Source organism: Eretmochelys imbricata, chromosome 1 (genome assembly GCF_965152235.1).
Source record: "Eretmochelys imbricata isolate rEreImb1 chromosome 1, rEreImb1.hap1, whole genome shotgun sequence".
Taxonomy (NCBI): Eukaryota; Metazoa; Chordata; order Testudines; family Cheloniidae; genus Eretmochelys; species Eretmochelys imbricata.
The window spans coordinates 270996427-271013256 of record NC_135572.1 but is presented as its reverse complement, the minus strand read 5'-3'; the positions used below and the strand labels follow the sequence as shown (position 1 = coordinate 271013256).

General features: G+C 43.5%; 1 protein-coding gene across 1 annotated transcript in view; it reads right to left on the bottom strand.

Annotated features, from left to right (window-relative positions):
• Positions 1–10970, bottom strand: part of GRIN2B (glutamate ionotropic receptor NMDA type subunit 2B) — a 223791-nt gene extending 212821 nt beyond the window's left edge. The window contains exon 1 of the mRNA XM_077807613.1: positions 10560–10970. Coding sequence (XP_077663739.1) covers positions 10560–10970 — 411 coding nt within the window. The remainder of the gene's footprint in view (positions 1–10559) is intronic.
• Between the last annotated feature and the right edge of the window lie 5860 nt (positions 10971–16830).

Here is a 16830-nt window from a genome sequence, read left to right as displayed (position 1 = left end):
ATCAGTCCTAGTTCCTGCTTTGGACTTCCTGGAAGTTGGGGTAGCTGGGGCTGCACCTTCCCTAAGCAGAATTCAGATCATGCCCATCCTATGAGTGCAGAAAACTCCCACCCTCCTGGGGTCGGTAATAGCAGGAGCTTTAACCTTGGTGCTGTTATCACAGTCTGTCATGGCTGGTTGTCTCCTCTTGACTGGGAAGATGAAGAGGGGTTTCATTTTTAGGGACACCATCCCCATTCCCAGGGACTCTTCTGCTGGTGCAGGGGGGTCAAGTACCAGGGACAACACTGACAAAGTCATCTATCTTGGCTTTAAACAGAGTTTAAACAGTCACAGGAAACCGCATGTGCTTCGGCAAATAGGCCTTGCCACCTCCTGCAAGAAGTCCATTCTTGCTTATGGATGCAAAAACATCCTTGTACTGAAACAAAGTCCAGAATCTATCAAACCTGTACTGTACCTGTATTACTATATGGGTCAGAAACCTAGAGCCTCTTACAGGGCAGACCTGGAGCAGTTAGAAGCATTCCATAGGCACTGTCAGCACCACATCCTGAGCATAAAGTGGTTTGACTTTGTGTGAAATGTCAATTTCGCAGAGATCTGGCCTTCCTTCGCTCACTCATTATATTCAAAAGCAGCACTGTATGCTCTTTGGCCAGGTGGCCCGGACGGACAAAAACACCCTTGCACACCGTGCTCTCAAGCGCTCCATCAATGTGTGAAGGGGTGCATGCCCTCACCCTAGCTGGTGCCGTCCACAGTGCCACTCCAGAGATTTGTGGATTTGCAGGATTGAGGCAGATCTGGGAACTTCACTACACTACATCAACCGTGGTCACTCTGGCTGGCACAATGGTCGTCAGTAGACTGCATGTTTGATCACAATGCTGATGGGCGATGACCAGGAGAGGTCCTGGAAGACTGGAGAAAGGCTAATGTAGTGCCCATCTTTAAAAAGGGGGGAAAGGAGGAGTCGGGGATCTATCGACCGGTCAGCTTGACTTCGATACCTGGGAAGCTACTAGAGTAATGTACAAAACATTCAATTTGCAAATACCTGGACACGGAAGATGTGAGCACTAGCAGCCAGCATGGATTTACCAAGAACAAATTGTGCCAACCAGCTTGATTTCCTTCTTTGACAGGGTAACTGATTTTCTGGATGGGGGAATGCAGTGGACATAATATACCTGGACGTCAGCAAGGCTTTTGACACAGTACCACATGGCATTCTGATAAGTGAGCTGGAGAAATGTGGGCTTGGCAGAACTACCATTAAATGGATACATAATTGGTTAAACAACCACAAACAAAGAGTAACTATTAATGGAATGATGTCGGATTGGAGGAAGATCTCAAGTGGGGTTCCACACGGATCTGTTCTGGGTCCAGTATTGTTTAATATCTTTATTAATGACCTGGATGTAGGAGTAAAGAGCATCCTGATCATGTCTGCAGATGACACAAAGATGGGGGATTGCCAATACTTTGGAGGATAGAGCTAAAATTCAGAGGGATCTTGATACATTGGAGAACTGAGCTATACACAACAAAATGAAATTCAAAGACCAATGTAAGGTGCTACACTTAGGGAAGAAAAACCAAACGTACAGATACAGAATGGGGGGAAACTGGCCTGGCAGCAGCACTGCTCAGAAGGATGTGGGAGTTGTAGTGGATCACAACCTCAACATGAATCAGCAATGCGATGCTGTTGCAAAAAAAGCAAATGCAATTTTAGATTGCATTAACAGAGGCATAGTATGCAAGCCACAGGAGGTGATAGTACCACTCTCCTCGGCACTGGTTAGGCCTCAGATGGAGTATTGTGTCCAATTTTGGTCAACAATGTAAAGAAAGGATGTAGAGAAACTGCAAAGGATCCAGAGGCGAGTAACAAAGATTATCCAAGGGATGGAATGCAAGCCGTATGAGCAAAGACTGAATGAACTGGGTATGTTTAGTTTGGAAAAGAGGAGCTTAAGAGACATGATAGCAGTCTTCAAATACTTGAAAGGCTGTCATAAAAAAAGATGGAGAAAAGTTGTTCTCTCTTGCCAGAGAGGGCAGGACAAGAGGCAATGCGTTCAAACCACAGCATCGCAGATTTAGATTAAATCTCAGGGAAAACTTCCTAACTTTAAGAACAGTAGCACAATGGAACAGATGGCCTAGGGAGGTTGTGGAAGTTCCTTCACTGGAGATTTTCAGACAGTCATTTCTTTTGGATGGCTAAGAAACAACAAATCCTGCATCTTGGCAGGGCATCAGACTAGATAACCCTTGTGGTCCCTTCTAAACCTATGATTCTATGACCAGCCCCTCCTATAATAATCTTTCGTGCACACCAGAGATATTCAACTACCCACTATTAGAGGCTACAGCTTCTTCTCCTGAATTTTAGAATTTTATATAAAGCATCACATTGACTGCAACTAGAATAATTCATTAATCAATACATAGCAGTTAGAGCTTTGCCTCTGTAGATCCCAAAACAATTTTAAAAAGTACCATTATCTCCATTTTGTGAATGGAGAAACAGCAGTAGAGACTTACCCAATGTCATATAGCAAGCCATTTATAGAGTATAACTCTGGTCTCTGGACTCTCAGACCTGTGCCCTATGCACTGGCCACAATGCCTCCTTGGGATGAATATGACTGGTTTTACAATGCCTTCCTTTTCTCTCCTGACTTTACATTCTCCACCCAACTCCGCTGCCCTTATTTCTTCCCTCCTGCTTTCTTCTGGAACTTTATGTTTCTAATTAGCATAAGGAACCTTGCAGATACGTTGCACTGCAGCACCGAGAGGAAAATAATCATTTCAGGGTTTGTTTGTTTTTATTGTCTCACAGGTTGTATTTTAATGAAACTTGTTTTCTTTGATCATGTGAGGTTCAGGAGAAGGACCCCCCCCCTTTGTAGCTCTCCCTCCCCCACTTGTGTCTCTCTGGCCTGCTCTTCTCTCTCAGCTTGTTCATTTTTTCTTCACTCTCATCCTAGCTAAGGCAGGATTTTTCCCTTGCAGTGCATTTTCCAGAGTTTTATCCACTCCAAATCTGAAATAGTTTAAGTGATGGGGTTTCCATCTTTCCCTGAGGAGATTACTCCACATCTAATAGAGATTGCCATTTGGAAAATTCTCTTGATATTCTGTTTAATGATCCCTTTGCTCAATTTCTTCCCATTGCTCCTAGTTACACCGCGTTTAGACCAACCTAAACTGTTTCTCTCTCTCCTTGGTATATATCTAGGCACAACACATTAGTTACATTTACCTGTAGTCATTATTTAGTCAAGCTACAATATACATATTTAGCTCTTTTAATCTATCCTCATGTATCAATTCCTTAAGGCCCTTAAAAGAGTTATATACTACAATCTTATCTCTTCCTGTACCCTCTGTTTTTTCAGGCTGTGTGTATTTAATTCCCTTAACTTCCCTCATAGTCCTTTCCCTCTAAATGTGGTTAATGAAGCAAAGAAAAGGCAAACAGAATAAGAGATTCCCTGGAAAGAGTTGTTTCTCTATGTCCCGTGGTTACTGAGGAATGACATGAGGATCTAAGGCAGCAGCGCTGGTCAATTTCACACTCCAGGTTTTCAATTTCATTTTGAGGCCTGTTTGGGGCAGGGAGAAATTTGAGTGTAATTAATTCAAATTTTGTGAGACAAGTATCTGCTCTGGGTTATAATAAAGGTCTTGCGTGCTCCAGAACCAAGAAACTAATCTTCTCATCTGGCTGGGGATGGCACAAATTGATTTAATACTTCTGGGGGGTTTTATGAGTAATAGCAACTATTACAATAAAAATAGTTTTTCATTGTTAATTACTAGAGCTGGTCAGAAAAACTTTGATGGAACAATTTTCCATCAGAGAACATGGTTCCAGCACAACTGAAACACTTTGCAAAATCATGTCAATTACACTGAAATTTCATTGGGGGGGGGGGGAAGAGGAAAGTAGTTCTGAGAATGTTGAAACATGCCATTTCAATATTTTCTGAATGAAATGGTTTGATTTTTCCTTTCAAAATGATTTTTCATTTCTTTTCTTTTTTATTTTGTATTATATTATTTATAATATTATATTGGAATTAAGTGTGTTAGCATCAGGAAAAGCAAACAACAAAACAGTGTGCAAGAAACTATATATGTCACACACACACACACACACACCACTCACACAAAATGGACAAAATGCAGAGAAATCCAGTAAAAATAAATATTACATACAAAATCGAAATTAATGCAATATTAATTATGTGAATTTGAACAAAAGCAGTCAGGTAATACAAAAGTTAAGGTTCCAACAGAATAATTAATTCTGCCATGTTACATTTAGTGTTTATCATATATGCAGGAGTGCAAGTAGGGCAGTACCCTCCAGTACACAGTACTGGCAAGAGATTTTTAGCAGGTACAAAAAGAAAAGGAGTACTTGCGGCAACTTAGAGACTAACCAATTTATTTGAGCATGAGCTTTCGTGAGCTACAGCTCACTTCATCGGATGCATACCATGGAAACTGCAGTAGACATTATATACACACAGAGACCATGAAACAATACGCCCTCCCACCCCACTGTCCTGCTGGTAATAGCTTATCTAAAGTGATCATCAAGTTGGGCCATTTTCAGCACAAATCCAGGTTTTCTTACCCTCCGCCCCCCCACACACAAACTCACTCTCCTGCTGGTAATAGCCCATCCAAAGTGACCACTCTCTTCACAATGTGTATGATAATCAAGGTGGGTCATTTCCAGCACAAATCCAGGTTCTCTCACTCCCTCACCCCCCTCCAAAAAACCACACACACGAACTCATTCTCCTGCTGGTAATAGCTCATCCAAAGTGACCACTCTCCCTACAGTGTGCATGGTAATCAAGGTGGGTCATTTCCAGCACAGATCCAGGCTTTCTCACACCCCCCCCTGCCCCCCGGGAACATACACACACACACATAAACTCTGAGTGAGTGTATGGGGGTAGGGGGGTGAGAAAACCTGGATTTATGCTGGAAATGGCCCACCTTGATTATCATGCACATTGTAGGGAGAGTGGTCACTTTGGATAAGCTATTACCAGCAGGAGATTGAGTTTGTGTGTGTGGTTTTTGGAGGGGGGTGAGGGGGTGAGAGAACCTGGATTTGTGCAGGAAATGGCCCACCTTGATTATCATACACATTGTGAAGAGAGTGGTCACTTTGGATGGGCTATTACCAGCAGGAGAGTAAGTTTGTGGGGGGGGGGGGGGGCGAGGGTGAGAAAACCTGGATTTGTGCTGGAAATGGCCCAACTTGATGATCACTTTAGATAAGCTATTACCAGCAGGACAGTGGGGTGGGAGGGGGTATTGTTTCATGGTCTCTGTGTGTATATAATGTCTACTGCAGTTTCCATGGTATGCATCCGATGAAGTGAGCTGTAGCTCACGAAAGCTCATGCTCAAATAAATTGGTTAGTCTCTAAGGTGCCACAAGTACTCCTTTTCTTTTTGCAAAGACAGACTAACATGGCTGTTACTCTGAAACCTTAGCAGGTACAGAGTACCGGAAAGACTTGGGGCTAGCCGCCCCCCACCCCCACCCCCGGGGCCAGGGCGGGGGGGGGGGGCTGGGTTCTGCTCCTCAAAGGAGCAGAACACAGCTAGGGAGGGGCATTCATTCTTTAAATGACTTTAACAGCACAATACATATGCTAACAAATTTAAACAAAGACTTTGTTTAAGTTTGTTAGCATATGTATGGTGCTCTTTGCTCAGGAGTCCTCAAGAGGGGAGGGGTGGGAGGATGGAAGTTGTTTAAATAGTGTTTCTGATTCTGTTTCTCCCCATTGGTCTGAATTATCCATGACATCCATACTGCATCACATCAAGTCCAAATCATTAGAGGAATGCCTCTGCTTGCACTGACCAGAGGATGTTCGGACTCTGATGTCAGCCCAATTCTGCAGCCTGACGGGAATCAGGTGTTGTCCCCAGCATACATAGAATTCTTCCTTTTGCAGCCAAACTAGACTAATATGCATTTTGTTAACTGGAATTGGAGCAGCAAAATAAAGAAAACAAATGCCTCATTTTCCATCTTTGTGGGTGAGAGAACTATAAGTGAAGATTATAATGCTGGACACTGACAGCCTTAAACCAGCTGCCTCAGGAATCTGCCAAGAACTTTGCTGAAAATAAGTTCCTCATCTTAGCAACGGAGCTAAGACTTATCACACATCTATCCGCCTTTATTCGAAAGAAGCTCCTTCTGATCTGACAGCTCAGGCATTGTCAATTTCATCCAGAACAATTTACAAACTTGGAACCTAATCCTGTAAACCGTTAATCATTTGATCAATCTCATTGAAGACAATGGGACTATTTGCATGAGTATAGACCACTTTTGTGAACTGGTAAGAGTCTCAGGAGTCTGTTCTGTTCGTATAAATGAAGTTGAATCTCTCATTGAAATGCAATGTTTGGGTACAATACCATAAAGCAGTTTAGGATACAGTTCTCCTTAAAAATTTTTTTTTAATAAGTCATACATATGTTGAAATGGCTCCTCACCCAACTCCCATATTAAGAGACTGAATACTACATATCTGAGGGAAAATGACTAGTTAAGCATGTTGATGTTTGTATATACAAAGGGGGGTGTCGGAGGGGATGGAGAAAGCATGGGGGCCCCGAATTGGGGGCGGGGAGGAGTCACATGGAGGGTCACGTGCGGAGGTCACGTGCCCCCCTTTGTGTCCGTCCCATGAGTGCAGTACCAGCAAGAAATGATTTCTACTTGCACCACTGCATATACGTATCAGTCTAACCTGTAACAGATATAGGTATAGATATGCACAATGTAGCAGAGCCACTCTTATGTTTGGAAACTTATTTTTTTATTTCCTGCCTTTTGGGGTTCAAATTTTCCAATTTAATGTTGCACTAACATAGGTTTTTGTACTTGGACACAGATTTGCTCTCCGAGAGGCGACACAGCAGGGGGGCATGCAGGTTTACCCCAGCAGCCGGCCTGAGCGGGAAGTGGAAGGGATGGGGACATAGCTTCTTCCGGCCGCGCTGGGACACTGCCTGGTGCAACACAACAGCTGCCTGGGAAAGCGCCTGCTGCAGCAGCAGGGGGGCTGCCTACTGCCCAGGATCAACTTCAGGGGACAGCAGCCAAGTGAGCCAGAGTCCCCGCCTCTGGCATGCTCAGCCCCTGTCCCCAGAAGCCGAGCCTGAGCAGGGACAGGGCTGCCGCCCCCCACCCGCAGCCAGGCTCTCTCCCAGGAAGGTGGCTACTCTGCACAGAGCAGTGACTGGAACTGGCTCCATCCCGTTCCCTGCCTGGGCCTGGCTGCCAGGGACAGAAGCCAAAAATGCCAGAGGGGAGCCGGTGCAGCAGGAGGACAGAGCCTGCCTCCATGCCCCCCCACCACACACACACAGGTAATGTGGGGCCGGGAGAGTATGGGGGCCCCCGGCTGGGGATGGAATGGGGAAGAGACATGTGGGGAGGACACGTGTCCTCCCCTTTAACTTGTACTCCCCCTGCAATATGGGGAGGCACCAGTTGTCTAGTCTCGATTGAAGTGAATCAAAAGTTAACAGGCACAGCATACAACAGGGTTAGATTTGGCCAAGTGTTTTTTAAAAAAATAGAATCTTGCCTGTCACACTAAGGAATTGCACAACTCTGTTTTGTGCAGTTCCATAGGTTTTGATCTGTACCACTCCATAGATAGATACGAAACCCAAGCACAGGATTATGGAGTTGAAATAAGGTCTGAAGCTGCAAAATGGTGAACAACCTCAGCCAGAACTGACTCTTGTCAAAGATAAGGATGCTCAGCACTTCACAGGTAGTACACAGCACCTTGCAGGATCAAACCATAATTATACAACTCATTTCCAGTACTGAGACTAAAAACCGACCCGTATTTATTGAGGCTATGTGGAAATGGATCATTAAGCACTTACCAGTATAACTTCATTATTGTAAAGAAATATAACAGATATTTCATATATAACATATTTTATTCAATTTGCCAAATAAATATTATCCATTACCCACATGAGAAGTCAGAAGCTTTAATGGTCAGCCATTTTAAATAGTGTGTAAAGAAAATGTTTATACAATTTTTCTAAAACTGGAATCTCTTTATTTGATTTGCTTACCCTGTTCAAAAGCTGCACATGGGAAGCTTGGTAAAAGTGATTTTTATATTCACTGGGCCCCATCTTCATGCCCCCTCATGGTCCTACCAGAATTTCCCATAGAAGTCAATGGGCAACATACAATAATAGGACTACTGTTACTCTGCCAAGGAAAGACCTATGGAAGGGTAAAAGCTCTTCAAACAACTCCGTGGTCCAAATTCTGCTCTAAGTTACACCAGTGTAAATCTGATCTGATTGCACCACGACCAGTGGAGTTACTCTGGATTTCTACTGGTATAATCTTAAATTGGAATTTGCCCCTTCAAGTTTAAACTCACAATTTTTCAATGCTTTGGGCCTGGTGGTGTCATTTGTACTTATGCAAAGTGACTGTATAATGCCACCCTTCCACTCTGTTAATGTTTTACACCCGTTCTGCACAGGTGTAGATGACTTCACGAGGTGCAAGGCAGTGGATAATCAAGGCCACAGAATTGTTGCCTGAGTTACATAGAGCTGGGCAAAAAGGGGGGGGGGGGGATTATTTGAGAGTCGTTTATTCAGCAATTATTTTGTATTGACTCAATTACTTCCTGAATATCACTTATCCATTTTTTCATAGAATTCATAGAATATCAGGGTTGGAAGGGACCTCAGGAGGTCTTCTAGTCCAACCTCCTGCTCAAAACAGGGCCAATCTCCAATTTTGCCCCAGATCCCTAAATGGCCCCCTCAAGGACTGAACTCACAACCCCGGGTTTAGCAGGCCAATGCTCAAACCACTGAGCTATCCCTATTTCTAAAGCTGATCAAAGACTGAGAAATATATTTGTGATTAATTTAGTCCCAAAAATGAAAAAAAAAATGGAAAAAAAATTATTCACAACAAAAAATTCAGCCCACCCAAATTCCACAGTCTAATAGAACTCACTCCAAAGAAATGTTTCCTTCTATGCAATTTAAGTCCCACCCCCCCACCGCATTCAATTACATCAAATTATGTCTTGCTGTCTCTCAGATCCCCTGAAAGGTGACCTGCAAAGGAATAAAACGGCTTGTACTCTTGTTTGCTTTGTGATGTATAAAAGAAGGCCAGAAAAGATTTTGCCAAAGAAGAGTTGTTGGCCCAGATTCTTCCCTGCACCCAAGATGTAGGCCCAGCTACACTGACTTTATACCAGGTAGAAGATCGCTCAAGCTGGGGGAATTCTCAGCTGAGCAGAACAGGCTGGTGAGAGCAGAGTCAAACCTGAGGTAGGGAATAGCAGAGGAGTTTGTAGTCAAGTTGCAGGATGGGGTCAATATCAAGGATCGGAGCCCAAGTCAGGTTTCAGGATCCAAGTCAGGAGGCAAGATCCAAATCAGCCAAGGTCAAAACCAGGAGTTCCAGAACAGGAGTGGTTGTGGAAGCCACAGGAGACCCATACTATTGCCTGGACCATTCCTAGAATGCCTCTTGGGTGGATAAGGGGCAGGGAGTCAATCAGGAGCCATGATTCTGCCATCTGTCAGACCCCACGAGGTGGGACTTCCCCTGGTCTGTTGCCAGAGCAGATCACGAGTGGCAGCATGGAGGTGTCCCCTACCTAGCAACTCTACAGGGACAAGTTTGAGACTTGCCTTGCAGTTCAAAGGAAATCAGGCCTGCTGTTTTTTCACATTCAAAATTCAGGACTTGTCTGCACTGGTATAGTATGGTGACTGAAGAATTAGCGAAATTATGACAATACAATACAAGAGAATGAAAGATGCACAGTTGAAATTAGAAAGGGTTGTTAGCCAAACTGGTTGGGTTTTTGGATGGTTTTTTTTGTATGGGGGAGAGGGGTTGGTTTTGTGTTTTGACACTTTGGTTAACACCTATTTAACCCAATAACTAATTTAAAATGTGAGAGTTCACAGTAAGCATCCTGAGACACCCAAGTGATTCTCCAGCTAAACCAGTGAGGGCAAAAAGTAAAAAATACAGTGGTTATAAATGGTCACAAAACATCATAAAAAAGAATAAAATATTTAAATCCTTTGCAGATCCCTTTTAGCAACTCCCTTCTCTCCTTGATCTTTGTATGCTTCATGTAATTCCTGAAGAATGAGCTGAAGAAGAGCTATGTGGGGTTCAAGAGCTTGTCTCTTTCACCAACAGAAGTTGCTCCAATTAACAAATATTATCTCACCCAGCTTGGTCTCTCTCATATAATTCTACACAGTTAGCATCTTTTCTATAGATGTAATTCAGCCACACTATACACACCTAGCTTTTTTTAATCTCTCCTTGAAAGTGACTCTCTCCAAGCACATAATCATTTGTCCAAGTGAGATTCCATCTGCAGACCACTGGCTATGTTATTTCTCAGGATACCAAACCCCACTTTCCTGATCTGTAATGGAAGAAAGCCAATGTCTACCTTGTCTGCCATGATCATGGAGGAGCCTCCGTGGATGCCAAGGATGGGCGTGAGAGTCTGGGCAGAAATGAAGTCCAGGATCTGAGCAATGGCTTCCTGGTCTGTGTCATCAGCAAACACCACACCTTGAACCTTCCGGTCTGACATGAGGTCACAGATGCGGGTGATGATGCTCTTGGGATCTGTCTCATTCATGGCCACCAGTTCCACTCGGGGCACCACTGAGAGGTGGTGGAAGTCATCTTTCTCGTGGGCGTCCTTGATGGCCACTTCGTCTGAGGTCCCCACCAGGATGACAGCAACGCCGATACTGGGGTGGCTCTTTTGGGCATAGGCCCCACCACCCGTCGTTGCTAGGACTGCCAGCACCAGCCAAAACTTTGGAGAATAACACTCTGCCCTGGGCCTCATCTTCAGCTCTTACACTCCCTGAGAAGAAAAGAGAGAGAGAGAGAGAGAGAGAGAAAAGGAAGAGATTAAATGAGAAGTCAGTATAGCACTCAGCCTCTAATGTATGTCAGTGGTGCATCTAGTCCATTAAACCAGTCTTTCTCATTGGGGCTACACAGAGGTCTTCCAGGGGGTACCATCAACTCATCTAGATATTTGCCTAATTTTACAACAGGCTACACAAAAAGCACTAGCAAAGTCAGTATAAACTAAAATTTCATACAGACAATAATGTGTTTATACTGCTTTGTATACTATACACTGAAATGTAAGTACAAAATTTATATTCCAATTGATTTATTTTATAACTATATGGTAAAAAATGAGAAAGTCAGCAATTTTTCAGTAATAGTGTGCTGTGACACTTTTGTATTTTTTATCTGGTTTTGTAAGCAACTAGTTTTTAAATGAGGTGAAACTTGGGGTACACAAGACAAATCAGACTCCTGAAAGGGGTGCAGTACTCTGGAAAGGTTGATAAGCATTGCATTAGATCACCTCCTGTTGGATCAAACCGTTGGTCCATCTTGTCTGATATCCACTCCCTGAGCCTGATCCAAAGCCCAATCAACAGGAGTCTCTCCATTAACTTCAGTTGGTTTTGAATCAGGCCATCTGAGAGCAGCCTTTACTTGACAATTAAGAGGAGGGGAGGAAGTGGCGGGGAGGGAATTGGATGGCTTAAGGGACTGGCCAGAAAATACAAAGCACATTATCTCTAAGCCTGCATTTCATCTCAGGCCCAAGTCAACAGTGATTGAAAGTTGTTGTCCTCTAATTGACGTCCAGTTACCTACATGAAATGAGCTGGAGATGTCAGTCCTATGTCTCAATGTGTGTCCCCAGCACAAAAGCAATTATCACATAATTGGCACCAGTTTGCCCACATTTAGGTACTATAAGCAAAGAGTCAAAGCCTACTTAGGTCATGGATTCAGAACTCCTTTCTCAGCTCTCAGTATAATCCTTCCAGGTCAAGGCTGGGATGTATTGGCAGGGGCTGCCATGGCCCATAATCCACTTACCTTGGGGATAAATACAGGACTTCAATCTGTGAGACTGTCATTTGGGCCCCTTTCACCAATGCTAAATTCACTTATTTAAAAAAAAGGGGTTGAAGTGGGACCAAATGTTGATAGTGCGCATGGCCAATTACAGATTGTTATAGTATGGGGGAGATTTTCCTTTCTACGCCAGTTGGTGACCCTCTTTGCTCTGAAGCACAAGAATAAATAAATCTCATACATTTTCATTTCTAGTGTATCCACAGATGTTACTATGATTCATAACCTGCAAATGTCTATTCTTTTTTTAAAAACCATGGAAGTTAGAAATGGAAGAGTCCTATTCCGTCATCAGTCCATCCCTATGCAGGACCGTTCCCTACAGTATAGTTTATAGGTTTTATCCAGTCTCTTTGTAATAATCCTTAGCATTTATTTAGCACTTTACAAACCTTAACTAATTAATCCTCCCAGCACCTCTCTGAGGTAAATAGTATTATCATCACTTTACAGATCTGCAAACCACCACAGAGAGCTTTGTCCCAGACTAGGCTGTGGCCATAGAAGAAGTCAGGAGCAGCCAGAATTAGAATACAGGAGTTCCTGGGTTCTCCGTTCCACGCTCAGACCAAACACCCACATCACTTTCTCAAGCAGTTGTATGTATTTCAGGTTATGGAAGACTGTTCTTCAACCCTATCAATCTCATTAAGCTATTTACCTCAAGATTCCATTCTGCAATGGTTAAACAAACATGGCGTACACCAGGATGTCTTCTAAACTGCACCAGCTGCTCTCTTGCCCTGGTATTGTGAGAGAGCGTAAATAGGAGGATCCAACTGGACCTGTCTATACCATTCATTATTTTGCTTACCTCTATCAAAATCTCCTCCCCTCGCCAGTTACACAGATAGATATTCATAACAGCTGTAATGAGACTGGTAGGACCTTAGAGAACAACCCGCCCTCCTTTATATGTTCTGTTGTCCTAAACAGAGCCAGAGGCTAACAGGACAATATTGCTTGCATGGTCACCTAAAGGCTAGTTTTCTGCCCTGATATGGAGGAGAACTAAGTTCAGTTTCCTGGTCTCTCTTGCCCAGGGCAGGCGGAGAGCGCACACACTGCATTAATATTACTAAATTAATAAACAGATAATAAATATTCACAGAGGGAACCAAATCCACTTAGAGGCTGAACAGACCAGGGGGAGGGATAGCTCAGTGGTTTGAGCATTGGCCTGCTTAAACCCAGGGTTGTGAGTTCAATCCTTGAGTGGGGCCATTTAGGGATCTGGGGCAAAAATTGGGGATTGGCCCTGCTTTGAGCAGGCAGTTGAACTAGATGACCTCCTGAGACCCCGTGCATGTGAAACATCAATCAGCTCCAGCCTTTTTACTGGATTCTCCTTCTGAGAACAAGCTCACAAGAAGGAGTGAGACACTTCAAGAGTTCAGCAAAATGAATAGCTAACTTCATTCCAGCAGGACTGTTATCCTCCAATTACAAGTTGCTAAATTAGATTCCTTCACAGTGAAACGTGGTCCCCACAACTACAATGCTTTATTAACTTTAATGCACTCTATTCTCGCTCACTCGCCTTAATGTTATATTTGTTCTCTTTAAAATACGTCTCCTGTGATTTCTCTACTTATTTTCACACATTATAATGCACTTGGTTATGCAATGGCTAGTTGTGATGCCCAGAGAATAGAATCTGGTTTTACAGCACATACTTTCATACTGATTATTTTGAAATGCTTTACAAAGCACTGAGATGGAGACTAGCAATGCAGGAGGTAGGCAGACAAACATGGCAGCTGTTCTGTATTTGCACTCAGACTTGTTTTCTTGAAGGAGGAAATGTTGGGCAACACACCACAGTTACCTCCATTTTTCTTCCCATCAAAGCCATGGAATCTTTAATTTCTTCCTGGATCGGATGGGCAGAAAGGAACTCAGGTTTACATTTATTTACAGGTTACTCCAGAGAGGTTTTAGGACTGATAATCCCACAAGCCTCAAAATGGACAAGAAAGCCAGGAATCCCTGCTCTTTCAATGGGATAAGTCATTTGCTTCTTTCCCTAGTAGAGAAATTAAGAAATTAGACCCTACAATCACAATTATGTAGTTCATCACGGTTTCTGAAATGTATTATCCACCCCACCCCACCCCCGCAAGGCCTGCATAGCTGGGTTCGTGGTGCTAAGCTTTGCGGGTCAGTGACTGCAAAAAGTGTTCCTAAACATTTGCTCAGATTCTAAGGCCTAGTCTACACTAGGAAATTAGGTCACTATAACTACATTGCTCAGGGGTGTGAAAAATCCACACCCCAAACAATGCAGTTAAACTGACCTAACCAGCAGTATAGACAGCACTACGTCAACAGGAGAATACTCATCTCAACCTAGCTACCACCTCTCGGGGAGGTGGCTTACTTGTGCTGATGGGAGAAATCCTCCCATTGGCATAGATAGTGTCTTCATAACAAAAAGTTGTGTCAGTGCAGCTTTTTAAGTGTAGACAAGCCCTAACGTGATTGGTTTGCCTGGGTTTGTAACCTTTATTATCCACTTCTCGTGTGAATAGGTTTTATTTACACAAATGTTCAGGTAATGGCTGCTACTCCTGCTACCTCTGTTCACATATGACAAAGGGTATTTGCGCCAGAACAAGAATATTCCTTGCTCATTGTTTTTAAACAAAAAAAAAATGAATAAAGTTTCAATCATCCAATCACGGAGCAGAAGCAAAGGGAGCAGTTTACAGACACCCCCACTGGCTGAAAGTTGTTCATATAAACTATTCACTGAATATGTGAAAATAACAAATATCTGTGCAGAAATCAGGATAGGCTCACTAGCATAAAAAGGGCTACACTGGTTAAATAATTTATTCACAATTAATAATACCAGGTTTAGCATCCAAGGTGTTTATCTTCAGAGGTGGAGGTTAATGCAAAATATCATTGGTATATTGTATAAAAGTTCTTTAAAATGGCTTTTCTGTAAATTATGTGGCATATTCAGGATACACAATTGTGCTCTGTGTGGGGTTTGGACCTCGTTTAGGATGGAAAACATAATCCAGGTTTTGCACTCCTGAGCAATGTAGCCATCCCAAGCTCAAGCTTGGCCAATAAAACATTTTAGAGAGAGAGAGAGAGAATATACCACAGTGTGGTGAGCTAAAATGGTTTTACAGCCTATAATCTGACTTCACCCACCATTAAAATGCAGCCACCCCTTTTCTTGAAATGTGCTATCTAGTTAGCATGGCAGAGCAATGTTACACAACAATTGTTAGGACAGGAAGGGAAGAACAACTTCTCTAGTTGAAACTGCAAAGGGAATTTAAGTAGGCAGAAAGTCATTACTCAGGTTGGAATTCAGCCAGGACACAAGAGCTAATACACTTAAAAATGCCATGGGATCTTCACTTTACACTGTTTTTTTATACAGATTACATCTGAGACAAATATTAATAGAAAATTATATGGAGGTGTGGACAAAGTACAGCTCAGTGATTGCAGATACTTCTATACAATATTTCGAAATACGTCAAGTACACAAAACAGCTTATCCTTTATCTAACAAATGTAACTATGAATAAGCTGTCATTAGATCAGTACACAAGGTAACTAGCTAATCTTGTAGGCTGGAAAACAGTTACCCAGATGGAACTGAGGACAGAGTGAGGCCTGCTAACTGGAATTCCGTTAGCCATTCTTGTTGGTAACGTAGGGGGAGCTATACAATCCAGCTCATTTCCCCATAGCTGTGTCAGCTGCTGAGGCAGCAACAAGCAGAAGGGGAACTCCAATGAGCTCTACCCACTCCCCAGCCAGAGGCAGCAGCAGGAAGGGAAGTCCCAACATCCCCTTGCTTCATCCAGAGAGAGACACAGGAGGAAAAACCGTGGAGACCTCTCTCCGGGCTAGGAGGAAGATGCTTACTGGTGCAGGAAGCCTCCCCTGCTCTGCACACATGGCTGAGTGCACGGTGCTTGCTATCAGGATACCATCTTAGGGGGAACCTTGCTAGGAAATTAGTTCATTGCTGACTCAGGAAGAAGCATATCACCTATTCAACTGCCAACATCACTTCCTACAGCACCTCAGAAGTATTGCATCCAAATGCTTTCTAGGCCCTTTCCTGCTTAGCCTGTGAGATGGGGTGGGATCTGAGTTACCCAGGAAAGAATTTTCTGTAGTATCTGGCAGGTGAATCTTGCCCATATGCTCAGGGTTTAGCTGATCGCCATATTTGGGGTCAGGAAGGAATTTTCCTCCAGGGCAGATTGGAAGAGGCCCTGGAGGTTTTTCGCCTTCTACTGTAGCATGGGGCACGGATCACTTGCTGGAGGATTCTCTGCTCCTTGAAGTCTTTAAACCACAATTTGAGGACTTCAATAGCTCAGACATAAGTGAGAGGTTTTTCGCAGGAGTGGGTGGGTGAAATTCTATTGCCTACGTTGTGCAGGAGGTCATACTAGATGATCATAATGGTCCCTTCTGACCTTAGTATCTATGAATCTATGATTGAGGTCACAGTCCCAGGTAGCATGTCTTCAAATTCCATAGTCCTAATCATAACCCTAATTCCATTGCTAACCTCACTTCTGAATCAAATCTAGCCCTGACCCATCCCTATCATAAGCCTGATTTTGGTGCTAACCATAACCTAATGCCCCACTACAGTGTTTTCCAAACTTGGGACGCCACTTGTTCAGGGAAAGCCCCTGGTGGGCCGGGCTGGTTTATTTACCTGCCGCGTCCGCAGGTTCAGCCGATCGCGGCTCCCACTGGCCGCGGTT